Source organism: Gobius niger, assembly GCF_951799975.1.
Source record: "Gobius niger genome assembly, chromosome: 1".
Taxonomy (NCBI): Eukaryota; Metazoa; Chordata; class Actinopteri; order Gobiiformes; family Gobiidae; genus Gobius; species Gobius niger.
The window spans coordinates 46967977-46987234 of record NC_136852.1 but is presented as its reverse complement, the minus strand read 5'-3'; the positions used below and the strand labels follow the sequence as shown (position 1 = coordinate 46987234).

Sequence of the window (19258 nt, the reverse complement as noted above, 5' to 3'; positions counted from 1 at the left end):
TTATTTCGCCCTTTTTGTTTCCTACATCATCTCATGTTCATAGTTTATTGTCTTCAATGAGAGTTATACAATGTGAATAGTGTTGAAAATAAAGAAAAACTGATGCATGAAAAGAGTTTGACTTTTGACCGGACCTGCATATATTATATTATAGTATATAATAATAGTAGCAGCAGTAGTGGTGCATGTTAGTAGCAGCAGTAGTGGTGCGTGTTAGTAGAATTTCCACAGGAGCTGCATCCTTTACACAAGTGGAAACATTTTGCCCTCTAGTGGTGAGTGAACCAAGTCGCAGCTAAATTATTTTGAAATACATTGACGTATTATCTCTAGTGCTGGAAGTCATTTTTGTTAAGCTTATGTTACATTTCACTAAAAGTTTTGTCTGCAGAGTTTAAATATATTGCAATTTTATGTGTTTTGTGCGTGTCAGGGCGATAAAGGGGAACCTGGAGAAACTGGACCAGTTGGCCCTTCAGTAAGTGTGACTTTCTTATGTTTTTTAATATACAAAGACAATTATAGATTTTTTTTATAGCTATATAATGAGAGAAAATGTGATATTGACAGTATTGTGATATTTTGTGTGTAAAAGACTTCTATGCAAAAACATGTGAAAACGGCTGTAAAACTCTAAGATTGTAATTTTTTGTTTATACTTTGAGACGATTTGTTTTCACAGGGTTTTTTGGGATTAAAGGGCATTCGGGGGCTTCCAGGGGCTCCAGGTCCTGAGGTGGGACATTTACATCAAATATTTCTTTATATGTTTTCATCTTTACTTTGACTTAAATAATCTGTTTTCTCATAAACCAGGGAGAGTGTGGATATGACGGGATAAGAGGTCAAACAGGACAAACCGTAAGTAACATTTCACAATAACCAGCGGTTCATTTATCTTCTCACTTGGCTTTATATGTTTTTTCTTCTATAACATCCTCTTTCTGACTGTATAGGGAGCACCGGGGGCCACTGGGGCGATCGGACAACGCGGTTTGAACGGGACAGAGGTGAGACAAAGAGGCAGAATGAGATATAAACCTTATTGTATTTTCCATATTAGAGATATTTTTCTATATATTTCTGTTTTTGTTGTGTTCAGGGTGATCCCGGCCCTGCTGGCCCAAGAGGTCGAGTTGGCCCCCCGGTAAGTCGGTATTTGAATTACTTATTTATTAAAGCCATTCAGCATCCACATCCCTCCTTGGTCCAAAGCCAACTTTTCTTACATCTGGTACAGTTCCTCCCTCTCTCAAGATGGCTGCGGTCACACCAGTCCTCAAGAAGCAGGGCCTGGACAAGGAAGAGCTTTCCAACTATCTGCCAATCTCCAACCTTCCTTTCATACTGTAACATACTGTAGGTCCAACCATGAGTTCTTTAAACCATTTCAATCAACAAAGTACTGAGACAGCCCTTATCAAGATAACTAATGACCTCCTCCGTACTGCTGACTCCGGACAAATCACTATACTTATCCTCCTTGATCTACCGCTGCATTGGATACAGTTTTCCACTCCATCCTCCTTGACCACCTCTCCAAATACAGTACATTGGACTCTTTGGTACTGCACTTTCCTGGCTTCAGTCATATCGCGCCAACAGGCAACAGTTTATTTCAATCATTGAATCCCGCTCTCAATCATCCCCTGTTCATCAAGGTGGACCACAAGGATCAGTTCTTGGACCACTTCTATTCACCATATTCATGCTTCCACTTGGACAGATCATAAGGAAAATCGACTACATGTTCACTCATATCCTTGCTGACCAGATGGCACTCAGTTATGCATCTTCTCCAAGCCCACTGCCCAGTGTGATATTTCGTTTAACAATATAAGAAAAATACAAGCACTCACTTCACAGAACAACCTGCATCCTTACTGTGAGCTGGGTCACCTCCCCCTTCAGTTCATCATTTCTGTTCAGCGATGAATTTTACAGTGCATCTGTGCTGAAAGCACAAACCTTGCTGCACGTACATCACTTAGTTTTCAGACAATGTTTTGAATGTGGACAAGAGTGTGTGGCTTGGGTAGGGCAGCGTTGTGAGTGGGACGCATCCGCTCTTTCAAGCCTTTAGCAACAGCTCCAGTGTCTGAGTGTAACCTGCACCTGTCACCTTTGCCCAAAGCCGCTCTCTTGGGCAGTTGCAGAAGGAGGTAGAAATACGCAAAGATGGGCCGACTTTGTGGACTCTCAGGGTGGGGGAAGAACAGGGCCTGTGACATGGGAGACACTGAGGCTGCCCATGACATTATGCGACTCCTCCAGTGCCGGCAGGACTGTTAATAAGCTATCTATCATTATCAGCTATTCTCGGGTCCGATTTTATTTTGCGCAGCATGATTTTTCTGTGCATGGGAGCCGTGCCATATGACATACAACGTGGAATGTTCTGCAGTGTGGCTTTAAAATGTGTGTATATTATCTCAATAATAATAATAATTAATTTGCACTTCCTATTAGGGTCCAGTTGGATTGATAGGACAGACAGGTTTACCAGGACTTCAAGGACCTCAGGTAACTTCACGGTTTTAATTGTACACAATACGAGTTTTTCTCTACATAAGGTGTCGTCTCATGGGCAGGGTCACCCTGGCAGTGATGGTCCATGTGGTGCGAAAGGGGAGACGGTATGCCTTCAAACTATTCTTCACAAGTTAATTTCAGAGGTAGAACGTTGAAAGTTATTGCTGTGTGGCAGGGTGGAGTGGGTCCCATGGGCAACAGAGGGTCACCAGGCCTCGAGGGATCAATGGTTAGTGACAGTGATGTTTTTACGCCTAAGATTAAGTACATTTTTACATACACTATGTGTCTCTGTTTTAGGGGATTCCTGGACATTTTGGGGCAAAGGGGTTTCCTGGTCACACTGTAAGTATCCTAACTATGTACTCAAATAATTGTCTTGGTTGCAGTTATAGATTTGGAATCATGTGTCAGTCAATTAATTGTAATGTGGCAGGGCTTCAGAGGACAGGACGGCGACAGAGGAGAGTTCGGGCCTAAAGGAGACAAAGTAAGACCGATAAATATCTAAACTGTATGACTACATTGGTGTAGTTGCAGTCGATGCTAATGAAGTCTATGGTGTGATTTATGGCATAATATGTTGAAGCTGAGGTGTCATGTGCACAGGGCCCTCCAGGTGCTGCGGGGATCCCGGGTCGTCCAGGGGAGAGGGGCGAGCGAGGGGCTGCAGGTCTCCCCGGGGACAGAGGTCAGCTCGGGCCACAGGGCAAAGAGGTACAGGCTCATAACACTGAAAGAAGTTTATATGACGAGTAGTGTGAAGTCCCTGCCTCAAGCGGAGGAGTTCAAGTATCTCGGGCGTCAGCAGGTGGTGTGGTCGCTGTATCAGACTGTGGTTAAGAGGGAGCTGAGTCTGGGGTGAAGCTTTCGATTTACCGACAATCTACGTTCCCACCGAAAGCACAAGATCGCGGATACAAGCGGCCAAAATTAGTTTCCTTCGCAGGTTGGCTGGGCGCACCCTTCGAGATCGGGTTAGGAGCTCAGTTATTCTGACGTTGAAAGGAGCAGCTGAGGTGGCTTGGGCATCTGTTCTGGATGCCTCCTGGTCACTTCCTTCGGGAGGTGTTCCAGGAGGCCTCGTGGAAGACCCAGGACACGCTGGTGGGACTATGTCTCTGAGCTGGCCTGGTGTTGCCTCCGGGTCCCCCCAGAACAGCTGGAGGAGATGTGTGTTTGTCTTGAAGTCTGGGCATCTCTGCGACCTGGCCCCGGATAAAGTGGAAGAAAATTAATCAATGGATGGATGGATGGTGTCAAGATCTTAATATCAATTTCAACTTACAATAAGAAATATTCTGCTAGAATATCAAAATAAAGTTTACAAATGATTCAAAAACATTGGTAGTTTTGCCGAAAGGCCACAAGAAAAGGTCTTGTGACCCACTTTTTAGTTCCAAACCCCACCAGTTAAGAACCACTAATTACTTGTTAGATGTGGTCCTTTCATGCATGTAGTTACCAGGGTTTCTGTGGGTATCAAATTCATTGTGCCAAAATTAAGGAATTAAATGTAATACAAAGCATAAAATTGGATTCCCACTGTCATTAAATCTGAATTTCTTGGAAAATGATGACACTGCTCAACTATTTTTGCTGCACAAATTCGTTGAAAATACAAAATTATGGTCAAAAACACTTTCAAATAAAGTTTTGGCAGAAATTGTACACATTTATTATTAAACTTTCCCGTCGTGTCCAATTTGCCTTGTCATCGACTGGAAATGCTTCACTAAATGAATAATCCCTGGGCGACTGAAAGCCTGCACAAACATGTTGCTTTTGCAAGCGTTTCGCTGTTTGATAGCTTTTTTTTTCTTCAAATATAAGATTTGATTATTGAAATATAAACTGATTTTTAGTGTTTGAATTGTGTGAATGAATGAAACAGTCAGTGACATGTTACAAATCATGTTTAAAAGAAAATAAAGAAAAGTGAATTTGAACGATTTTGACAATATTTCCTTTGCTGTTGTGTCTTGTCAGGGTGAAGGCGGTGAAGTGGGCCTCCAGGGGACGCTGGGGAAACAGGGCCCAAAGGTCAGAGCCTTTTCTCGGGCTGTAACCCATCTTTACTGCCTCATCAGCTTGTTTCCACTGGCAGGGTTGTAATGTCACTTTTATAATATGTTGGGGCTTTAACTGAGAAACAACCATTACTGACCATTTTGTTCTGCCTTTGTTATTGCTGCAACTAACCCTCAAAAATAATACTCATACGGGTAATTTATCGAGACACGTGGTGAAAATTCTTTTTTTGTGGTGGGATTAGCACAAAGATGAAAAGCCTAAAGATTTTATTAGTGTGTGTCGGAGGACAGGGTTTACGGACACATCGATTCACAGTCAGAATCTATTTTATATTGTATTGAAAAATGTATGAGCTAGTTTATTGATTGCTCATTATTTCTGGAAACGGCTCCACCTGGTGGCCGTTATTATGCACTTTGTGACGTCTTTAATCGGTAAATATTCAGACTTATTAACATGCTCAACGTTAGGCCTAATTAATGATTCTCTGGGGTTCAAAACTAGGGTTGGGTACCATTAAACGATACCAGTATGGTATTAGAAAAAACAAAGTGAAGGTACTACTGGTATCGAAAACGGGAACAGATTTCCTTTTTTTCTTTAGATCCAATGTTTGCCTGGTGAGTTCTGAAACTGCACTAGTGAAAGTGACTTGGTTGTTCAAGCTGAAATACATGAATAAAACAACATTATCTTATCATGTTAAACTTCTAGATAATGAATGATGAAGTATAGGTAACGAAACAGGTATTGTTCAAGTACCGGTATCGAGTTCAAGTACCGAAAAAGTACTAAACCGTGCCCAGCCCTACTCAAAACGCGCATTAATGTGAGCAATAGCAGCTAGTGGATTAGCTGCTGAATGGACCATGTACCATTTGCTCTCACCAGCGGAAAAACGACACCATAGGCTGCATAAATTTAATTTAATAACAATAGTAAAGGGACAGAATAAAAGCTGAAGCTGTAATGACATTATAAACCAACCAGCGGAAAAGTTGCACAAGCAAATACTACTGATGTAATATTTTAGTGGGTTCAGCTGCTCAGTTTAAAAACGTGAACCATCTTCTCTGAAGCAACAGATCACTTCCATGGCTTCCTTTTCACATTCAAAAAATATATAAACAAATTAAAATATTTACTTACATATGTAAATTAGAAGTTCTGAGATGATCTCTGCCCAGTCATTTCCATGTACGAGAGCTGCTGTTTTCATCCAAAGAGGGCGCTAACCTTCTCAGGGATGTTTGGAATTGCCTGTATTACAGTATTTGGGCCGCATATCTGACATGTAAATGAGAGAATCAGAATGCTGATTTTGCACATGAGCAAACGCTTGGTAAATGTTTTAACATATTTTAACTAATATGTCTTTATTTAAGGGGAACAGAGGGATACAAGGACAAAAAGGGATCGCAGGACCTAAAGGACCAAAGGTAAGAACTTGAACAGTGTGGAGTAGCCAAAATACTGTACTTACTCAAGAGTAACCTTACATTGAAATAGTTTTACTCCAGTAGAAGTGATGCATACAATTACTCAAGTAGGAGTAAAAAGATCTGTTTTAGCGTTCATGTAACAGGGCAGACAAAAGAGAGGAGATAGAAATATGAATAGATGACTAATTCTTATAATAATATATATTTAAGAACATCTGCTGAGCATCAATTCATTTTTATGTGTCAAATTGTCACTTACAGATTTACTCACAATGAATTCACACTGAAACGTACAGTTACGTCTAAGGTTTAGTCCTTGCACTTCAGTAAATGTAGCACAACCTGCCTCGGGCGATCAGTACCAAAAGGTCGACATTCATTCATACTGTATACAGTATTTCTAGCATATCTTTTTGATCGTGTTTGTTGACAGGGTCGCACTGGGCTCCATGGCTTGTTTGGATTGCCCGGAATTATGGTAGGAAAATATATCAAAGAAACAGATTTGATGAGTTGTTTAGTCGTTATTTACCTCCATTGTTATTGTTTTCTTTGTGTCAGGGTTTCAGAGGTCAAGCCGGGATAGAAGGACCAGAAGGAAAGCCTGGTACACAGGTTCCCATTCTATATTTACATTTTAATCGATTAGTTTGAGTTTGTACTTTGAAATTATGTATTAATAACAAAAAATATTTGAAATGATTGTTGCAGGGAGCGCCTGGTGTGATTGGTCCCATTGGCCCGAAAGGAGACAGAGTAAGACCATTTTCAAAATGACGGTTTGAGATTACAAAGAGATCACATTTGTCTTGTTATTTGTATAAGGGGTTTCCTGGTGCCACCGGTGAAATAGGGAAGACTGGCTCAAAGGGGGCTGTGGTGAGTTCAGGACACAATATCATTGCACTTTTTTTTATAGTACTATTATTTACAGTAAATGTTAAAAAAGGATTTTTAACTTTCCAGGGACAGCCAGGAAAACCAGGATCAATTGGGAGGCCTGGACCTACTGGAGAGAGAGTAAGACATATTTGAGAGTTGCATCAAAGCTTACAGTTGTTGCTTTATTGAACAATATCTGATTATGAAGCATGTTGGTTTATGTCTGTCCTCAGGGCTTCACTGGGAAACCTGGGTTAATTGGCCCTCAGGGACCAGTGGGCATGTATGTAAGTGGCTCTTGTAACATGAGTTCAACATGTTATTGATGAGAATACATCTGCTCGGAACAAAAACAGACAATATATCCACATGTGGTTTTAAACTGAAGACAGAGAAGTTTTATTGTATTGAAGAGTTACCATGGAAACCAACCGAACAGTCAAAGCTTATAAAATGTTACAGATCTTTTATATTAAACAGTTCTCTGGCCCAGAGTTTGAATGCTGAATATGTGTGTTGTGCCTCTAGGGTTACCCTGGAGCAGTGGGTCCAGTCGGGACGCCAGGCCACATGGGACAGAGAGTAAGACATGGCTAATGTCTAATGATTAATGTGTCATCCTCAGTCTTAAAGACAATTTTGAAATCTCAAATGTTTAGCATAAGATGCTTCTGTAAACCCCTCTGTCTCTACATCCATTTCCCATTATCTATCAATAAACTTCATTCTTTATTGTGTTTCAGGGAGAGGCGGGAGTCAGAGGGTCGACAGGGAGCAAAGGGAAGCCTGGACCTCGTGTGAGTTTATCATTTTAATTATTAACTGTAATTTATACTACTATAGTGAAATTTTGCATGTTGCTGTTTTGATGAAACATAGGGACTGCGAGGCCTTGTTGGTGAGAGAGGACCCCCGGGACCACAGGTAGGTGCTTTGTATGTTTGTTTTGTTTTCATTAATTCACAGACATATAACGCTGTTCTTTTGCTCAGGGCCTTCAAGGAGCATTGGGGCCAAAAGGACTGAGGGGCCAACCAGTAAGTGTCAAGTGTCTTATCTCCCACATGGATGTTACATTATTATTGCCTTGTCTTAATGATATGCTGAACTATTGACTGACTAAACTTAAAAACACACACAGACCTAAATAATGATGAACAAAACAGCTCTGGCCAATCCTCATATATAATTTAAAAAAAATGATGTACCATACAGTCCATAGCCTTCTGTGACAGTGGCCCCGAAAAGTGACCTTAAAAGTTGTGAAAAGTGCTGATAAGGATTTTGGACGTAACTAATGTAGTCTACTCGCTCCTTCTTTCATTGTTTGTAAACAAAAAAAAATCATATAAATAGCCTTAAAGGTTATTTAAATTAAATCAGTGTTGTTTTCATACTGGACGTTTGCGACAGATTGCCTCAAAATGGTCACTTGTTGCTAGGGCGTGTCATATTGCCTGATTGCCTTACCACCAGTGGAGGTAAGCCACGTGCCTCGGGGACAGTTAACCGGGATCATGGGGCTTTTTTTGCTTTTGCATACCTGGGATGTTGTACTGAAGAAGTTTCACTGCAGATGGCGCTGTCGTCCTACCTTCTGAAAACCGCGTCAAACAGGAAGTGGGGGCTGCCCAGCGCTTCAATACACCCTTGTAGTGGTCACGAATCAGCCCTTTAATAATGTGGATTCTCTCTCTCTCTCAGGGGCCTCCAGGACGTCCCGGGAGTCAGGGCTCAGTGGGAGCTGCAGGCTCCGTTGGCGGTCAGGGGCCTCTGGGCGCTCAGGGGCCTGCAGGAGCCAGAGGGTTTCCAGTGAGTGGGTACCTGTTACCTCCCTCCCTCTGTCACGTTCATAACAGACGGTGCGTCACAGGAGTTTACGTTTACTGAGACATGTTTTTATTGTACCAGGGAACAGCGGGGATGAGAGGAGCGACAGGTGCAGCTGGAGACAAAGGAGAGAAGGTACATTGTTGCATATATTTTCCTTCATTTTTAAGTCATTGTGTAACATGTAAGATGAAGTTAAACAATGGAGATGATGGAAGTCTTACAGAAGTGTTTTCTTTTAGGGAGCTGTGGGTCTTGCTGGTGATGTTGGGTCTCCAGGGCTGGATGGGCTACAGGTTTGTGCTAATCCACCATATTCATTTCCAATGTTATAAAAACAATAATGACATTTACGGGTTTACATTAGGGTTTACCTGGTCCATCTGGAGAAGAAGGAAAAGCTGGACGGAAAGGCGACCAGGTATGACCTCTTGTTTATAAAGAAGCCAACTTGGGGAAACATTATGTACATTGAAAAGTATTACATTTTGCTGAATTATTACTGAAATATCTATTGTCTGACACTGTAGGGGTCTCCTGGTGCCAAAGGACCACATGGACTGAAAGGTCTTAAAGGAGAGTCTGGACTTCAGGGCTCACAGGGGCTGCAGGGGAAACCAGGACAAAGGGGCAAAGAGGTGAACTGCATGATAGCAGGAGGTTTATTTGTAAAAACGTCTTAGTGCTAAATTGTTTAGAACTGTTTATCTTTTTTTAGGGAGGAGTTGGTCCTCGTGGGCAATCTGGAGATGCTGGACCGAGAGGAGCAAAGGTTTCATAGCACAGAACCTTTCCTGGACAAACAGCGAATAGTCTTATTAATTGTAACTGTCTGTTCCTGTGATGTTTTCTCAGGGAACGTTGGGAACTCGTGGCTTGGCGGGCTCAGACGGCCCTTTGGGTCTGACAGGAAAACGAGGCCTGAGGGGGACAAAAGGGGACAAGGGTTTTGCGGGTTTAATGGTAAATACAGTGGGTTGCATAAGTATGACCTTTTCGACCTTTTGCCACGCTAAGGACCCTGATGACTAAATAGAGTCTACCTAATGTCACTTCTCTGTGATGGTCTCAGAGGTCTGTTAATTGCAAACCTACCAAGACCTACCGTCCTCCTCAACTTACTGACTGAACAAGGACAGCACTGCCCAGAGCTGTTACCAAGAAGCCTATGATGACCCTGGATGAACTGCAGAGAGCTACAGCTCAGGTGGGGGAAACTGTTCACAGAACTATTAGTCATACACTGCACAAATCTGACCTTTATGGAAGAGTGGCTAGAAGAAGCCATTTTTAAAAGAAAACCCTAAGAAATCCCTTTTTCTGTTTGCCAGAAGCCACCATGTGGCCTCTATGTAGCTTCTTCATCCAGGGTCATCATAGGCTTCTTGGTAACAGTTGTGGTCAGTGCTGTCCTTGTTCGGTCAGTAAGTTTAGGAGGACGGCCAGGTCTTGGTAGGTTTGCAGTGATGCCATACTCTTTACATTCCTGGATGGTGAATTTAACTCTACTTTGAGAGATGTTCAAAGCTTTGGAAATCTTTTTATAACCTAATCCAGCTTTATACTTCTCAATAACTTTATCCCGGACCTGTCTGGTGTGTTCTTGGACTTCGTGATGCTGTCTGCTCCCCAATAGTCTCTTAGCAGACCTCAGAGACCATCACAGAGCAGCTGTATTTGAAGTGACATTAGATTACACACAAGTAGACTCTATTTAGTCATTGGGTTAACATGTGATCTTTCAGAAATCATCAGGCATTTTCTGAAGGCAATTGGTTGCACTAAAAGGAAAGGGGGGCTGCTACTTATGCACATCACACTTTTCAGTTTTTTATTTATTAAAAAAATTCAAAATCATGTATTCATTTCACTTCACGATTGTGTGTCACTTAGTGTGTGTCTTTCACTTAAAATTTCAATTAATATATTCATGTTTATGGTCCATAGTATGGCAAAATGTCGATAAGTTAAAGGGGGGACGAGACATATGCATGCCACTGTACAGTCACAGATTTGAAGTGGGATTGATAACAGCTGCAGTAATATCTGTAAATCTATAAATATCCTCACTAGGGCCCGGCTGGACTGAGGGGGAAGACCGGACCTATGGGGTTAAGGGGGCCATTGGTAATATATGCACATAAATCAGTTGCAACATGGAAACATATTAATCTGGATACTCTTGATTAACAGGGATTTCCGGGACCTTCAGGGATTTCTGGTCGTGATGGGAAATCTGGACTAAAGGTTGGCATTAACTTCTTCATGAGCATTTACCAAGTTGTGTCTAAAAGCTGCACACACTGAACATTATTTTAAATACCCCTGTTATTAGATATTACTAAATAAATAATACACAATTATATCTTTGTACCACTGATGATCAGCGTATAGGATTCTAACTTGTAAATGACCACCAATAAGCTAAAAGGTCATTTATTTGCAGGGAGAAAGAGGCCCAAATGGTTTGACAGGAGTGCCTGGAGTTCCTGGTCCAAAGGTATAGTATGAAATATAAGAAATTAGTGACGTTTGGTGTTTTATGGCTTATATTTTTGTCTGTTTGGTGCAGGGAGTGTCAGGACGCAGAGGGCTGAAAGGTGAAATGGGCAAGACTGGCCCGAAGGTAATGCAACTAAACCTGTAACATTGTATGGACAGTTTATCAATATCAACTTTTGGATGTTTGTTAGGGGTCCACAGGTGTCCGAGGACGAACAGGGGATGTCGGTCCAAAAGGTTTTTCCGGGGCACAGGGACCGAGTGGAGGGGCTGGAGTCAAAGGAGAGCGAGGAGACGTGGTGGGGATTTAGTTGGAGCTGTGTTTACCTATTATTGACTGTGTGTAAATGATTAAAAGTGGTGTTTGTTTTCTCTCTGCGTAGGGCTCTGATGGACTACAGGGGCAAAAAGGACAAAAAGGATCACATGGACCAAAGGTAGATCTGTCGTCTTTGGCACGTGTATCTTCTGTAGAACATTCTGTTGTTAATTAGTTGAATCAATCAATCAATGGTTTTGAATAGCCCAATAGGGAGCAATAGGAGTTGAAACAAAACAATAAATAAGAAAATGTAAGGTTCAGGCAAATTAAGTACCCTGGCAAACTTAAAGTACAAATAATCGTTGGCAGCAGATGGAGCCCCTGTCCTTAGACTCTTCTACACAGAAGAAAACCCAGTGGGAGAAGCACAGAAGAAGAGATCCACTCCCATGGACGGACAGGTTATAGATAGACCCAGGGCCGATGGGAGCCCCTCAGCAGACGGGCCAAGACCGTAGAAGAACGTTCAGTGCTTGTTGGAGCTCCAGTTCTTCTTGTCCAATCCCTGTAGGTGGGGTTTCTCTGTGCATAGGGCTGAAGACCGCAATCCTAATGAGCAACCAAATGAAACGGGCACTGAATAATGATGAACAGACTTCAGATAAAAGAAATATTGTATCAGTTTACTAGTTCGATCCATAAGACACGTACATGACATGGCTCAGTGGCTAAAAACATTGAAACCACTGAGCAGAACAAGTGACAAGCTCTTTGCAGATGTTCACAAGTAGCATAACCCTGTTTCCATTGGTTTCTTAGTGTTTCTGATGCTGTTTAAAGCAAGTCTGTAAATCTAAATGCATTACAGATTTGATAGGATAATAATTCACAATATAATTGACCTTCTGCACCAGCATATTGATGTAAACCCAGCACTTTCCAAAGTCCTTCCCTTTGCTGATCTCAGAAACAAATCAGACTCACACAGGGTTACACGTGGACCAATGAGGAGAGCTTTTCTGTGCACAGGGAGTGACGAGGGGCTTTCAGGTCCAACCAGGAGGAGAGGGCGAGGGAGCGAGACCGTTTACTTTTATTATGTCTCTCTCTCTCTTCACATTTTGCAATATTACAGACTTCTGGTGACATAAAATAATTTAATAAGTTGATGTGTTCCAGGGTGAAGAGGGAGATCTGGGTCCTGATGGTCCAGTCGGTCCCCGCGGTCCTCCAGTAAGTCTCATCTTCCCAACTAATAAAACTGTTCCCAGATATAACCATGGTGTGTAGAGGATTGATTACACTGTGTTCACTTCTCCAGGGTCTGATAGGTCTGGCAGGTCTGGAGGGAAACACTGGTGTAAAAGGTCAAAAGGTGCTGAATGTCTAAAGGTCATCTTGTTATGGTTACCTTATGAATAACATTACAGTACGACACAATGAAAACAGGGCCATGTGTCGTTCGTAGGTGCAGCTAAATTAAACGTGCTGGCATAATATGTGTTTGTGCAATGTTTCAGGGCAATGAGGGCAAGCGTGGACGTCCTGGGAAGGATGGGCGCATTGGGAAGAAGGTAAGAGGATGCTTTGTGGATGGATGAGTATATTAAACATGATATGATTTTACTTTCTTTAAACACTGACAGGGTAAAAAAGGAAAAGCAGGAAGTAGAGGCATCAGAGGAAAGATTGGTGAAAAGGTTGGTTATCCTTTTTTTTGGATACGTGTGTTGGTTAATTACACATACAGTTGTATATAAAATAAAAATATTGCGGAATTGTTAGAAAGTATATACACTGATGGTTAAATGTACAATGGTCTGAAATGGACGACCAGGTTTTTCTTATATTCACTTCAGCCTCCTACATTTTTAATACTTTAATCATTTAGTTTCATTGCTGTATTCTTTTTAAAAATAATGCAGCAATGAAACCATATGATGAATGTTCTTTGAAAATAAGCTTAAATCCATCATTTGTGTTTTGCAGGGAAAGAGTGGCCCTCTCAGCCTAACTGGTCCGCCTGGCAGACGCGGCCCATATGTATAGACTTTTTATTTAGCTCTGTAATATTGAAGTTGTTTTCTTAATCTTCTTATATCTTCTTCTTCTTCTTAAAGGGAAAACGCGGAGCTCAAGGTCAGAAAGGTGACAAGGGTCGACCAGGCATTAAGGTAGGCAACGAGCAGAATATGTATGTAATTTATCTGCTTTTGTTTTCCTTTGTCGATGAAACAACTGCTCTCTAATGTCCTACTGCACAGGGAGAGCCAGGAGCGATGGGGCCACCTGGGCCTTTCGGTGGAGATGGCTTGAAGGTTGCGTTTCTTTTCTTTGTTGTTCTCTGTGTGATCGAAGTGAAATTGAATTTTCTATCATAATCTTACAGGGAGTTCTAGGAGCCATCGGAGCACGTGGCAAGATCGGCCAGAAAGGAGAGCAGGTGACTCAAACACTGCACAAGCTCAGGATAGCATTCAGATACTGCAAAAGCATACAGTCTCTCCACTGCGATAAAAACAGGTCCATGCTCCCGCCATTTACAACATTGCCAATTTTCGGTCTTTTGTATTCAAAACTAGAAATGTCAAGCTCTCAAACGACCCCTCCCTGGTCTTTCTACGCCTCCGACAAGCCGTGTAATGTTACGGTGAAAATTCATACATTTACTTCAGAAGTCGAGGTTCCTCCTCCAATATAACTGTTGTGTGCAGTTTCATGATTGCACATGTTCTGATTGTCTTTTTAAAGAATGGATAATCATAATATTCTGTAATATAACAATGTCATGATCAATTATGATAAAATTAAAAAAAAAGAAGCTTTTTCCACATCTAAAGTGTGTCCAAAAGGATTGAGATAGAAAAACAGCAAATGCTATTTGGGTCAAGAAAATCAGAATCAGAAAAGGGCTTTGTGCGCCAGAGAAATATAAATGAAAATTAAGAAATTAATATTAATATTTCTTTTTTTCCACATTTTTTTTACTAGAGGTGCTAAAATTCTTTCTTGCCTAGGGCACCAAGTTTTCTCGGGCCGGCCCTGGATAAAAATTACAGTATTCAGCCGATTGCATTGGAATTATATTGAAAGTATGTCTGAGATATAATTCCTGAAGTATTGAGTGCATTGTTTGTGCCTGTTTCAGGGAAATATTGGTCCTCGTGGGCTTCGTGGGGCACCTGGACTACCTGGGCTACCTGTGAGTCACTCGACAGATTAAATTTCATTTGAATTCAGTTATTACGCGTGTCATCTATTCATTTACTTTCTGTGTTGTTTCTAGGGTTTATTTGGACAAAAGGTTTGTGCGTTTATACTTTTCTTTGAAAATGTTGTTTTCTTATTCTTGATTTGTTACACCAGGGGCTTAAAGGATTTTCTGGACCTCGTGGTCCGAAAGGGCAAAAAGGAAACTCAGTAAGTCTTAGCTGGCAGGCTTTTAAAGTAGGGCGTGATAGGGCGGGTAAAGAACTTTATCCTTGATGTTTTTCAGGGTCCTCGAGGGCGGCCGGGACCGCCAGGGCCCTCCCTGAACCGCACTCTTAATCAGATGAGGGTAAGTGCCTCGGCTCTAAATGCTTTTACTTCAGTCTAAATAACATCACATCCCATTACAAAACAACTGAGCTGGAGAAATGTAATGCAATCAATAAAGCAGATTGGGATTGCAATGTGGCTGAAGCACTAAACCATTTGCAGCAGTGACTCAGCAGCGGTCAAAGCACTTTTATTATGTCGGCGAATTATTCATGAACTAAGACATTTTCAGCCTCCCCGTTTTAGCCCTTTCATTGCCTTAGAATCTTGCCTCTGCAGATAATGCACATTTAGACACTGCTGTTGTTCCCACAGACGATGATGTACATGTCAGACAGGCCTAACTACCTCCAGGTTCAGACTCTGCTGGACTCACTGCAGACAGAGCTGCGCTGGTTCATGAATCCTCCAGAGGGCACTAGAGAGCACCCGGCAACCGTCTGCCTGGAGCTGTGGCTCGTGCAACCCAATGTGACCAACGGTGAGACTCATCCAGGACCAGCACGATAACATTGTACATGTAAAGAAAAGTTTAGACTGGAAGTTCTTCTAATTCCATTTTCAGGGATGTACTACATTGATCCAAACCAGGGAAGTCCAGCTGACGCTTTCCAGGTTTACTGCGACTTTACAGAAGAGCCAAAGACCTGCTTATCTCCTCTGCAGCCCCAGGTATTTCAAACATACACAACATTGAATATATTTATCTTGAGACTGATCCCTGGAAATGAGAAGCAGCAAAATGAATATTTAAGATATTCTAGCACTCCACCCAGGGCCTGTGCAAGACATTTTAGTGTCCTAAACAGAAATGTTTGATGCTCCACATGAACAAAGCTCAGAGCTGATCTTTTGGCAGAGAATTTACATGATCTGAGGCTCTTTCAGACGGTCAATAGAAGTTTGGATGATTTTAGTCTCTCCTTTTTATTTTTATTTAGTCTTATTTTAGTCGACTAAAATATCTGGACATTTTAGTCATAGTTTTAGTCTCATGAAAAACTTTTAATTTAGTTTTAGTCCAATTTTAGTCGTCAAAAATAACACTTTGACTAAAATTAAGACTAAATATTTTAGTCGACGAAATTAACACTGCCCTCAAGAACCTGCGTTTTTCTTCTCTGCTTCTTTCTTTCTCTTTACCCCTGCAGCTGCAGTACACTTCAGCTCAGACTTGTCTTCCCTCTCTGTACCTTCTCCTCTTTCCTTTTTGTCACTTGCCGCTGTGATCAGAGGCACCAGAGAACACTGCATGATGCAAAAACTTTGTCAGGAAATCTTGATGGCAAATTTACTACATTTGTATGAATTGGCCGGCACAGGGACTCCTCTGTGCGTTGTATCATCGGTTAGCCTGGCATAGGCCACACCCACTTTCTTTCTGTTTGAAACTCCAGTTTGAAATGAACAGTGGAGTTTTGATGGCAGAGCCAGGCTAATCATCGGTCCCATTGGCACATTTCTATATGTCTTCTGTCTCATCGTTAATTAAACAGCGGCACAAATATTTTTGAGCGTAGGAAGCGGTGGCACTGACTTCACATTCCAGCCTCTGACTGAATATAATCAATTATTTTTAATACTCTGATGATAAACTCCCCTCTATATGAAATCCACAGGTTCCAATAAAACCCTGGCTGAAGGAGGCAGACATCAGCATGGCGTTTAGTTGGTTGAGTACATTTAAAGATGGCTTCCAGGTGAGTGAGTGCTCTTTCTACTGTGTCTACCCCATTGTCGTGTCTCCCTAACTCATATTTTACTTTCAGTTTGAGTATCCTGGTGCAGATGTGGTGCAGCTGAGGTTCCTGAGACTCCATAGCAGAGTGTCATCTCAGACCATACAATATTCATGCAGTAAGGGGGGCAGACAGAGTGGACGCAATAGAGAAATCAAGTTTTTATCCGACTCAAGTGAGCAGAGCTACCTGTCCACACTACGGGACTGTGAGGTTAGTCAGAGTAATTCTGTTTATATGATATGGTATAACATAGAGTAATACTGATAATGTTTATTTGTTTACATTTTCATTTTAAACTGCATAAACTGTGGATATAATCGTAATTCTAGTTAGTTATTTCACTAAAACAAAAGAATTAAGGAGTGGTACAAAAGCACTGACACAAAGACGAAAATCAAGTATTTATTTATTTTTTATATATAACATTCGAAGAGAGCAGGTGCTTCACACATCTATTTCAAAACAGGTCATGTAAAAAATTGAATCTCCCGCACTAAAGGCCGACGGATATAGGTTTTTCTAAGGCCGATGCCGATATTTTGGGATGTTGATTGGCCGATGCCTATATTTTAGGCAGATTTTTCCAAATGTCTGGTCTATAATCCTGTAAAAACAAATACTTGGCCACTCCTCCAGTTTCTTTTATTACTTTAGGTGATTCAATTATAGTTTCTGTGCCAGCTTTGATTAGTTGTCGTTAGCGTTAGCATATTGTGACCAGCTGCGGAATTTTGCGCGGCGATCAAAAATACAATAGTGGAGGTTAAAACGAACTCATTCTCCAGATTCTGCACTTCAAAATGACATGCAGCATGGCCATATTGACGGAGGTTTAGGGAAACTTGTGTTTGACAAACTTGAAGCTAACATCATTGCGATGTTTCTCCTTCCTGGCCCAGGGAGTTGTGGGAGGACTCGTTTTAAAGCCCTAACTTTGCTCTTTCCAATGCAAAACGGGAAGTCTCTGTCATTGTCGGTCCCGGAAATATCGTCTTTTTTCGGTACTGATAGCCGATATTGTAAAATCCCCAAATATCGGCCCGATATATTGGTCGGCCGCACACTGTAAATCTTGCAAAAAAGTGAGGTTTATTTTACAAGCAGTTTCAGCTATTAGGCTTTCTTCGGCATATATAACATTTAAAAACCGCCCCAAAGTGCTGTACACATTCAGTGCACAATTGAAACAACACAGAAGCAAACTAAATGCAGCAATAAAATAAGAGTGAATTACTAAAGCAATGTAAGAACTATAAAAAATGTAGATGCACCTGCAGCTTGAATTAAAAGCCAATGCGAAGAAGTGCATTTTTAACAGTGACTTGAGCCTTTGGATTACTCCCTAAGAAGAGATAGAGAGAACAAAAAAAGTTCAGTAAATGAGCTTTAAGTTAATTTAGAACTTTCAATTGGGACTTCACAATATGAGAAAAAAAACTGCAACATTTAACAACTTCAATGATATGATAACAAAAACTACATTTTACTAAACCATTTCATTTTCAGTACCATCCAGTTAATGTCATTAAAAAAGACAATGCTTACAAAGAAATTGCTAAAACAATGACTTGGTGATACATACTTCTGCGTCCCTAACTAATGTCACTTGTATTCTCTGTTTTGCAGCCCTCAGGAGGCTCAGGACCGACTGAATCTATTTTTGAGTTCGAGAGTGACGATCTGGAGTTGCTACCTCTCAGGGACATTGCTGTATTTGGAAATCAGGATTTTACCCAGGACTTTGGCTTCACGGTGGGACCAGCCTGCTTCAGCTAGCACTAAACTTAATGCAGCCGCATCTTCCATGCACTTGAACTCCAAAATATTCTCTCCAGAAAAGTCTCTGTGGACCAAAGACTCAACCTGGACATGACGCCAGCAGCTTTTATCAATATGAGGTGCTAACTTGTACATTTTGGGTTTGTATTTGTAACATGTATTTATATCATGAACCTCCATTATGTTATCAGGTACAGTGCATTTGTCTTACTTACTCACTTTTCTATTCATTTTACCAAAATCACTCAGTTTACAGTGTAGTTATTGTGGATGTGATTTGATGTATGTGCCTATTTATTAAAGAGAACAAAAAAAAGTTAAAGATTATAAAAAGAATCTCTGGAAGAAATAGAATTGTCATGTATATAGTGTATTATATGAGTTGTTGTAAATATATTTGGTTAAATCAATCTTCTCTTTTTGTATAGGCATGAGTGTATTTGGGAACATGAATGATACAACCCCCTCACACATTTTATTGAGGTCAATTGTGCAGCTTTACACAGAAAATGGAAGGATGTCTGTTCTTTCTCAGGAGGTACACTTCAGGGTTAGAGATTTGTCATGTAAATAAAGTTTTTCTTTATTATTCCTTCTAGCATTTTGTCTTAATTTCAGGTCTTTTGTTTAATTTTGTCTATGCATTTAGAATGATCACTGAGGAATCTTGTCATTCCAATACGTTCAGAAAGTGTGACCACAGCCCAATTAAC

The 19258-nt window shown here is 41.1% G+C and overlaps 3 protein-coding genes and 4 long non-coding RNA genes across 7 annotated transcripts; all 7 read left to right on the top strand.

The window, feature by feature from the left end:
- Positions 1 to 956: 956 nt before the first annotated feature.
- LOC306964123 lies at positions 957 to 2509 on the top strand. Its single transcript, XR_013792953.1, has 3 exons — positions 957 to 1010; positions 1103 to 1147; positions 2470 to 2509. It is a non-coding gene; the product is annotated as an uncharacterized lncRNA (long non-coding RNA).
- Positions 2510 to 2583: 74 nt separating this feature from the next.
- Positions 2584 to 6594, top strand: LOC306971565 (uncharacterized protein; the record flags this gene model as incomplete). Its single annotated transcript, XM_079567881.1, has 9 exons — positions 2584 to 2636; positions 2708 to 2761; positions 2833 to 2877; positions 2969 to 3022; positions 3142 to 3249; positions 4522 to 4575; positions 5952 to 6005; positions 6442 to 6486; positions 6570 to 6594. The coding sequence occupies 9 exons, from the start codon at positions 2584 to 2586 to the stop codon at positions 6592 to 6594; spliced, it is 492 nt and encodes a 163-aa protein (XP_079424007.1).
- Positions 6595 to 6732: 138 nt separating this feature from the next.
- Positions 6733 to 10965, top strand: LOC306971478 (uncharacterized protein; the record flags this gene model as incomplete). Its single annotated transcript, XM_079567762.1, has 17 exons — positions 6733 to 6764; positions 6834 to 6887; positions 6975 to 7028; positions 7124 to 7177; positions 7419 to 7472; positions 7634 to 7687; positions 7770 to 7814; positions 7883 to 7927; positions 8595 to 8702; positions 8802 to 8855; positions 8963 to 9016; positions 9088 to 9141; positions 9251 to 9358; positions 9439 to 9492; positions 9576 to 9683; positions 10794 to 10847; positions 10933 to 10965. Exons 4-17 carry the CDS (start codon positions 7172 to 7174, stop codon positions 10963 to 10965), a joined length of 831 nt encoding a protein of 276 aa, XP_079423888.1. The 5' UTR covers positions 6733 to 6764; positions 6834 to 6887; positions 6975 to 7028; positions 7124 to 7171.
- Positions 10966 to 12661: 1696 nt separating this feature from the next.
- Positions 12662 to 13185, top strand: LOC306959430. Its single transcript, XR_013792616.1, has 4 exons — positions 12662 to 12717; positions 12806 to 12859; positions 13005 to 13058; positions 13131 to 13185. It is a non-coding gene; the product is annotated as an uncharacterized lncRNA (long non-coding RNA).
- Positions 13186 to 13471: 286 nt separating this feature from the next.
- LOC306973743 lies at positions 13472 to 14687 on the top strand. Its single transcript, XR_013793584.1, has 5 exons — positions 13472 to 13527; positions 13605 to 13658; positions 13749 to 13802; positions 13874 to 13927; positions 14633 to 14687. It is a non-coding gene; the product is annotated as an uncharacterized lncRNA (long non-coding RNA).
- A 156-nt stretch (positions 14688 to 14843) lies between these two features.
- Positions 14844 to 15386, top strand: LOC306966119. Its single transcript, XR_013793088.1, has 3 exons — positions 14844 to 14904; positions 14981 to 15043; positions 15340 to 15386. It is a non-coding gene; the product is annotated as an uncharacterized lncRNA (long non-coding RNA).
- Positions 15387 to 15410: 24 nt separating this feature from the next.
- On the top strand, positions 15411 to 18679 carry LOC306965278 (collagen alpha-3(V) chain-like). Its single transcript, XM_079559569.1, has 5 exons — positions 15411 to 15505; positions 15590 to 15696; positions 16644 to 16724; positions 16794 to 16976; positions 18393 to 18679. The coding sequence occupies exons 1-5, from the start codon at positions 15424 to 15426 to the stop codon at positions 18540 to 18542; spliced, it is 603 nt and encodes a 200-aa protein (XP_079415695.1). The 5' UTR covers positions 15411 to 15423; the 3' UTR covers positions 18543 to 18679.
- Positions 18680 to 19258: the final 579 nt, after the last annotated feature.

Excerpts from the sequence above, each read along its gene's own strand:
- LOC306965278 (XM_079559569.1), top strand. The coding sequence starts at position 15,424 with ATGAATCCTCCAGAGGGCACTAGAGAGCACCCGGCAACCGTCTGCCTG. Across the intron at positions 15,697-16,643 it reads TATCTCCTCTGCAGCCCCAG|GTTCCAATAAAACCCTGGCT; the intron begins GTATTTCAAACA and ends TGAAATCCACAG. Across the intron at positions 16,977-18,392 it reads CCACACTACGGGACTGTGAG|CCCTCAGGAGGCTCAGGACC; the intron begins GTTAGTCAGAGT and ends TCTGTTTTGCAG.